The sequence below is a fragment of the Rhinopithecus bieti genome, unplaced genomic scaffold (genome assembly GCF_001698545.2).
Source record: "Rhinopithecus bieti isolate Rb0 unplaced genomic scaffold, ASM169854v2 scaffold_3040, whole genome shotgun sequence".
In the NCBI taxonomy this organism is placed as follows: domain Eukaryota; kingdom Metazoa; phylum Chordata; class Mammalia; order Primates; family Cercopithecidae; genus Rhinopithecus; species Rhinopithecus bieti.
In genome coordinates this window covers 6,477,889-6,486,350 of record NW_016804657.1, presented here as the reverse complement: position 1 = coordinate 6,486,350, position 8,462 = coordinate 6,477,889, and the positions used below count along the sequence as shown (strand labels likewise).

The following is an 8,462-nucleotide window of genomic DNA, read 5'->3' as shown; positions in this document are numbered from 1 at the left end:
TTTTTTTTTTTTGAGACAGAATTTTGCTCTTGTTGCCCAGGCTGGAAAGCAATGGCACCATCTGGGCTCACTGCAACCTCCACCTCCTGGGTTGAAGCCATTCTCCTGCCTCTGCCTCCCTAGTAGCTAGGATTACAGGCACCCGCCACCACGCCCGACTAATTTTTGTATTTTTAGTAGAGATGGGGGTTTCACCATGTTGGCCAGGCTGGTCTCGAACTTCTGACCTTAGGTGATCTGCCCTCCTCAGCCTCCAAAGTGCTGGGATTACAGGTGTGAGCCACAATGCCCAGCTAAGAAATCGTTACAAACAGACAATACATCTACGTTTTCTAAGTGTAACAGAGGTAACATACTCCTGAGGCACATTCGTGGAGTGCCGAAGATACTCTGCTATGCTGTTTCTTATTCAGTGTCCACCAAGGGACACAATCAACAAAGGGTCCAAGTTGCTCTCTTAAAACAGATTATAATCAAATAGAGTGGTACTTGCTGGTCTGGAGGGGAGACCATACATCTGCCTTTACCATAGATTTTTGTCTTGTTATTTATAAGAAGAGATCATTTCAAGAAAGGGCCACATGTAGAGTCCCAGGAGATGGGTTACCTGGAGTGTGCAAATAAGTGGGAGGAGAGGAAACACATTAATTGGCCTGGCTTATGAAGGTGTGATAGGTTACAGGTGTGTTTACAGGACTAGCAAAAAGTTTTTCTCTATGAGGCAATAAACAGAATGCTGGACTATTGCAGGTAAAAAAAAAGAAAAAAAAAACAAAACAAATTCTCAAGGTGCCTCTGCAAAACAAAATCTGCTGAATATAAAACCACAACAATTTGAAGTCCATCACTGTTTTACCAGAAGACAAACAAAACTGAGCACCTAGTTCCCTAGTTCTACAAGTCTATGGCAGGGCAATAGCTGGGGAGTTCCTCCTCTACTTAGTATTAGCAGGGGCACCCATTTGCTTAGAGAATAAAAAATGGGCAAATGTACTCAGTTCTCTAGTTTCCATGATTCTATGAAAATCACTTTAAAGCTGTTCTAAGTATTGGGTAAACTCTAAGTAGTGAGCAATTTACACTAGAGACTCAAGGTGTAGAACCTCACGCGGCAATCAACAGCAGAGTAGATATACTGGAGGGTTATAAAACAGGGAGAACACACGGCCTTGGGGTCTTTAATGAGACATGCACAAATGAACCACAAGGAGAAGCAATTTACCAAAGGAGTATTTAATACCTGATACACTCTGACAAAAAATGAATTCTTCATGCATTTCCAGTAGTTATCAAAACTTTACGTCAAATCGTCTCATAAGGATTGTCACCTGGAATGCAAGCTTCATAACAGAACCCTATCAAAATCCAAAAGCCCCTAAGACAGGGCTCTTGTTACATCACACGCTCCAGCTTCAGAGAGTTGTGGTGACTCACTCCTCCTTCTAGAAAATCACAACCAAAAACACAGTTCCCAAGGCAATCGCTGACATACCTCAGGTGTGCTAGTGAAAAAAGAGATTGAAAACCAGCAATAGCTACAGAATGTCTACACAGGGGCAGCAATCAGGTTATATTAGAATGCTAAAGGGATCCTTCTTGAAGCTGTGTTTGCATAGCAAAGCTACACATATATAAAAATACCAGTTTCCTAACTAGGTGTTTTCACATTTATATAAGACTAAGAGACTATCCATTGTCACCAACAGTGAATACCATTGTTCTTGTTGTTGTTGGAGTTCCTTGAGAGTCATGCTGGAGATGTTGAGGGGCACCAAAGCCACCTTTGAGAACCAGGGGCTCTGCTCTCCAATCTTGTGGTTGGCTGTAATGACGAGTGCAATTTACAACCTTGGATGAAGTTTCTTTCTGTGAAGAACTAATCCGTCCTCCTCATCATCAAATAAACAACTCTAACATCACCAGTACTACATCTCAGTTACCCCAGATGGTAGCTTAATAGCCTGAAAGAATTAATAGTGCACCTCTAAGCACATTATTCACCCAGAGAAGAGCTGAAGCAATGGAAGGAATCTGGCCCATTATATCCCACACAATTGCTAAACAATATGCAATCACAGAAATGAAGCATGCCATATGGTCATCTCTCCACTATATTATGATTCATTGTAATAAAAGTACTGTTCAAAACCCTTGTAGAAATTTGAAAGGCATACCTTTCTTTTCTGGAAGAAACATTACAATAAGACAAGCCAGTCCTCCTAGGCACAGAAATGCTGATAATGTTCGCTTTCGACCAAACCTAAACAATAGAAAGAAATTACACAGTTCTCTTAAGAACCTTATAAATTCATCTGTTTCTTCCCAAACTTCTTATTTAAAAATCTTCAGTTTCATTATATATGTTCATCTCCTCTTAAGGCATAAGTGGTAAATGTGACTGATAGGAAACTGACTAGGACTCAAAATAAATAACCACTATAAAACAAAGGGAAAGTTGACGGATGGCAGGATTAAGTGATTTGTGTGGGAAAACAGCATAGTATCATTCTATCTATTTCCATGAGTGCTAAGTTTCAGACACTGTTTTAAATGTTGACCATCTATTACCTTATTTAATCCTAATAAAAATCCTGTAGGCATGTACTATTACATTCTCCATCTTTCAGAGAATGAAACTGAAACAAGGAGAATAGTCTTACAACTTCCTTTACTTTCTGGTTACCTTTTCTGTTTTTATGCAGTTTAAAGTTTTGGCATTTTTTTTTAAGTCAATCTCTCTTAAAAAAACACACAGAAAAAAAATGTGTTAGTGGGTTAGAAATAAGTGAAATGTTATTTCATACTTATTGAGAGAAGCGATTTTCAAATAAAAGCCCTAGACTTGGAAGAAATATATTAACATTAATAAGTCTCCCTTTTCTAGGGGCTTACAACATGCTTTTACAACACTTTTACTAGGAACCTCAATAATTTTGATAATTTTGCCAGTGAATTTTACAATCCCTGGTTTGAGAATAAGTATGAAGGGAGGCTTAGTGAAGAAACTTGTCAAAGTCATACAACGAACACATGGCAAAGACTAGATCTGAATTCAGGTCTGCCAGATCACAAAGGTAGCCTTCCTTCCCTCTGCTTCAGATTTCAATCCTAACGCTGGGTGGTGCTAAGAAGGTCTTGAATCTTATTTTCCAGGTCATTTTGCTTAATTTAACAGTCAATATGGAAGGCCTTTCAAGTAACACACACCATGCTAGGCAAGTACCAGGGATGCAAAGACATATAAAATACCCCCATGGACAGCTTCCTTGTAAAACTTTTAAATGGCCCCAGAGGTATGCACAGGGTGCTAGAGCAGCACAAAGGAGAGGCATCTGGCACAACTGGGGGTACTGGGAAAGACTTCTGAATATAATACATGATCCAGCTCTTGTATCATGATGAGAGTAAGTTGTAGCCTCTACCACAGGGATCAGCAGAGGCAGCTGGGAACACTGCCTGGGAGACAAGCCTTCAATTTAACAGAATCCAAACCTGCCCTTCAAAACACTCTCGGCTAAAACATCATGACAATAGCATTAAGCACAATGCCAAAGGAATTCTGAGTTTGGCTGGAATGATGATTTCTGGAGAAAAAGAAATGGCATAATTCAACTGATTCCCAGCTCATGCAGAATGGGATTTTTAGGTGGCCTGGTCAGGGGCTAAGTAACAGAAGCAATCTCAAAAACTGAGGAAAGGGGGCTGTATAAAATAATGTTTAAAATCTATCTGGAAATTGTGCCCACTGACAATGAGTAAAGCAGTATATCTTCTGCCTCCTCAACAAAGTAAGGTGGGCCACAGAAGATAAGAAAAGTCTTTCTAGTTCCTTCAATTATTTGTCTTCTTGTAAGAACTTCTAAATATTTATTGTTAATTGGGTTTATAGAGTTTCATCTACATAGAGCTAATCATCTCATCTCTGGCGACTAACAAATTACATAAAGACTACTCACAAACCCTCTGATGGTAATATTCAATACTATCTTGGATTTGGATATTCAATATTGAATTGAAACCTATATAAAAACTCGTAAACATGAAACTCAAGAAATCCTGCACTAAGAAATGAATTCTAACTGTTTTTAGATGGAAAGAAACTAATCACCACAGAGCAATCAGCTGATACTGCATACAAAGACAACACCACGTAGATATGCATGTATATCAGAGGGCTTATGTGTGTGTGTGCATTCTCTGTGGTGCACTTCATATTCATCCACACTTACCATTTTTGGTTAATCAAGTAGATACAGAGAGGGTAAGATGGAATCTCTATGAGCCCAGACAGGGCCAGGTTGGCATAAATACTTCCACCTAGATCACCCGCACTCAGAGTTAGGCCATAATACACCAAGCTGCACACAAACCTGCAATTGGGAGTCAAAGGACCAGGACGTAAAAGACAAGAAGGACAATAGAAAAGTACATAAGAATTTGCCAGAGAAGATTCAAACAGTGGTTCAATATGGTTGCTTGATCTGCTGCAAGCAATAAGCTTGTCTCTCCTACTAATTTTTCTATTTTAATCTAAATTTCAACACTAGTTAAAAACAAAAAATTATGGGGGCTTGGAAATAATTTGAGCTATGTCTACATGTTATATAAATCAAATGGATGGCCAGCCCCTTAAAGAGGAAAGACATTGCATGTGCTTTCAGCAAGCATTTTTGCAATTAATAGAACACAATGACGCTATCCTTTATTTAAGGCAACAATTTATGGAACACTTGTTATAGACTGTTGTAATATTATTGAAATGATTCCAGAAAAGAACTCCCATTGAAAAGCCAACAGAAGATGGTCTTAAGAACATGAGCTGAGAAGTGACTGGATCTTCAGTGGGTCACCTGAAGGCCTGAAATGACTGGCACTCCAATCCCCAATGATCCAGACACTTCCCACTGCAGGTTTTAACCCCATCCTGCACTCAGTAGGTGCATATGCCACAGACTCCCAGAACAGGAGAGAAAAATTAAAGGTCACAGCAAAGGCAGGATCTTCTAGGAGGAACAACTGAGGAAGGGTCACTTAAAAAGCCATTGATTTATTTATGTACGCCATTCCTGAAACAAACAGGGAGTTCCTCTTGGGTGGCAGGCATTGTGCTAGGCACCAAGCCTCTCTCCTACAATCCAGGAACTAAAGAGCTGAGGAAGCCAAGTGCCAACCTAAAGATCCAAATCAGGGCTTCCTCAAACACAGTAATGGTGGTAGTAGGAACTTCTATGCCTAGGAAACTGCATTATTAAAATAAAACAAAACAAAATGGAATAGAATGAACAAAAATAAAACCCTGAAACTGGGCTTTACAAGAATATGAATATGTTTGGTAAACCACAAATTTCTATACAAGCAGTAAAATACCGAAGCTTTGTTAAGTTCATCAGTTTTTATGCTTTTGCAATGCAGTTTGATCAGTGTTTATTAAGGGGACGTTCTCATTTGCTTCCCTTTAGCTTTCCTTAGAGAAAGTCTAATGAGCTGTGGCTATAATGAGATCAATCAGGAAAGTGAGTTTTATTTCCATCTCTGCTTAATCTCAGAAGTGGGCCAAGTACTCCAGACTGTGGTAATGTAAGGAGAGAGAGATGTAAGGAAGAGGGACGCTCAAGCTGGAGTGGTTAGTAGTCCAGCCCTCCCTAGCAAATGAGCCAGAAGTATTATGCATGACTTCTTACTGAGATGAAGTGTTATTCATATACCAAGGGCAACGGGCAGGATTGTAGCCAGGACATCACATGTAAGGATGCAAGCTGACACTGCATTGTCTATTCTCACTGTCTCCCAGGTATCTTGCATGAAAGCAGAGGGCAAAATAAATTTGAATCCATGTAGTTTTCTAAAATGTTCTTAAAATCCTTTACACCTGCAGAAGAGACTTTCCTCTTACATAATGCTGTTTCCCAGTTAGTTTTCTGTGCGTCTGTTCTGCATTTACAATAGAAATTCCAGACACACACACACACACACACACACACACACACACACACCCCTATTTAAATCAAGCTGTGACAGTATCAAGTCAAGGCAAGAATAGACAAGCCAGTTCAGGACAATAGTGGAATTTAGTTCCCAGCGGGTGGTGAGAGAGAATGGGGAGAGCATGAAGCATGGAAGGCCCATTGTCCCCAGGGCTGGGCCTCTGCTCTGCAAGTTGCCTTCATCACAGAGTCGGTCATTGGGATCCATAATTACAACTATTAAAATCATTTCAATCCTCTTTATGCCCCCCGAATAAAATTTAAAATGCTTGTGTAATATTTAACAGTATATTTAGAGCATTAAAGAACTACTTAAAAAGGCACTATTGTGGAAAATAACCAAAGAAACAGATGTTTAACACAGAGGTATAATTTGAATCCCCAGTTAAGGCTTTCTTGAATGACAGATCCACAGAGAAGATTTTAGAATTTTATAGCATCTTCAAAAAGAATGGCAATATGTGGAGTGACTGTCTCTATTATCACGTTTTAACATTCTCAGCCTCAGGGAAGAAGTTTATTTGGCTGTGTAAGAAATAAAATGAACAGGGACAGTCTCCCCAGCCCTAAGTCTAGGGTTTGTTTGTTTATCCATTGAAGGCCAGAACTCAGAAGTTAATATACATGGGGAAAAAAATAAAAATAGTGAATAATCTGCAACAAGTAGGTGGTTCCTCCAAGGCAGAGATTGACTAACTGTCTATGTGATACGCAAACGTAAAGTTTTATGGAGCCCTAAGTACCTGAACATACTTTGTATTTGTTTTTGAATAGTAGAACCTCAAATTAGCAGCTCCTATGCTGTGTTGTCAGGTTTGGCTTTCAGTGGTTTTCTTAATCTCCATGCCTCCAAGCCTCAACATTTATTATGCATCTGTGATATTCCTAGCACTGTGATGGCTCTGTGGGGGAAAGTAGCAGCTGGTTAACATGGCCCCCAACCATATAGGTGGCAGCCACTGCTTGGGTAGAAAAAGAGAATATGATATAGAAAAACATCTTTGCAGCTTCTTATTCTAAAGCTACTATTCTTTGTAGCTTTATACATAAGATCACTTTCATATAAAATCACTTTCCTTTATCCCTGCATGAAATGTAGGGTTCCATGCAGGCTTTGTGGCAAATACATATCAGCCACAGCACAACTGTCCTTTAGGCTAGTAGGTATGATTTTGCCCAGATAACACTTATGGCACATTAGCAGTATGTACAATATCAAAACACATGTGCAATCCACAAATTGTATGCACCCATCCATTTCTCCTCTTTCTACAACTTCATTCTTTAAATGAAACCATCTTGAACCACTGAATGCAACTTACACTCATGCTGAGAGCATTTTGAGAGGCAGGTGGGAATAAGCTAAACAACCAGAAAAATTAGGTTCAGAAAGTGCTCATCAGTTCAATCACTGATTTACATATGTGGCTTAGGGTTCCTCACTTCAAACTCCTGGGGTCCCATCTGTACAAGGGATCATATTTAGCCCACCTCAGTGAGTTAGTGAGTGGGAGTACCACAGAAAATGCAGCATGGAACACCACAATCAGAATGTGCTAGCAAACTGTGTGATGTCAATGCCAAAGGTAAGTATTTTTAAAGTCTTATTTAAAAACTCTTCTATTTCTAGCATGCTTATTTGCCTTCTTTCCTTTTTTGCAGCGGAAGGGGCAGGAAGGCTTAAATATTTATGATAAATACCTCAAGAGCAAAGACGTGCTTCTGATGTCTACTCACTCAAGCTCAGTGGACCTGCCCATCAGGCACCATTATCTGCTGCTTGAGAAAGACAGGGCTGCGCAAGAAGAAAACCAGGCACTAAGAATCAGGGGCATTGCTTTTAAGAAAACAACCTCAAGCTAACAAAAGAGGTAAAATTCTCTGTACCCTGAAGAAGGAGGAGGATATCAAGAGAACCTTGAGCAACCTTAGTTAAAGAGCAACAGAACACGCCTTAGTATAATTACCAGATGAACATCAGGATCAAAGTGTGTCCTAAGAGGACCCGGTAACGAAACAGATCCAAGAAACTTCCAGTCTCCCTGCAGCTCCTGTTGGCGGGGTGTGTTAGTGAGAATGTGCACTTGAGCTTGCGGTTCCTCTTGGCAATGATGTACAGCGCCTCTTCAGCCTCACTCAGTCGACCCTGGGAGTATAACCAACGAGGTGATTCAGGAATGAATCTGAAAGAGATGTCATTAAAGGCTGTATATTCATATAGGCACACGTGCACAGGAAGGAGACAAATCACCTACTCAGTACATGGATTCCTGCACCACAAATGGATTCCGTGTTAGACTTAAGTTTGACTCTCCCAATGACATATGAAAGGGCTACTTTCAACAGCATGGTAACGTTAAATGGTAGTCTCCCGCTGAAAACCAAGAACACGCTTTTACAACTGCAGTTTAAAAAGCAAACAGCATGCATTTATTTTTAAATAAATTTTAATATGTGAATTTTAATATGTTAAATATT

At 39.8% G+C, this 8,462-nt stretch overlaps 1 protein-coding gene across 4 annotated transcripts in view; it reads right to left on the bottom strand.

Moving 5' to 3' along the window:
• Positions 1-8,462, bottom strand: part of SLC22A15 (solute carrier family 22 member 15) — an 88,966-nt gene that overhangs the window by 25,567 nt on the left and 54,937 nt on the right. For 2 of the 4 annotated variants that reach the window (XR_001885032.1, XM_017869800.1), the window contains exons 6-8: positions 7,952-8,167; positions 4,230-4,370; positions 2,175-2,260 (exon numbers count right to left, since the gene is read on the bottom strand). Coding sequence is in view for 3 of the 4 variants with exons in the window: in XM_017869800.1 (XP_017725289.1) it covers positions 2,175-2,260; positions 4,230-4,370; positions 7,952-8,167 (443 nt within the window). In the remaining variant the exon portion in view is untranslated. Of the gene's footprint in view, positions 1-1,226; positions 1,823-2,174; positions 2,261-4,229; positions 4,371-7,951; positions 8,168-8,462 lie in introns of those variants that run through there. The other 2 variants (XM_017869802.1, XM_017869801.1) reach the window with 2 other exon arrangements.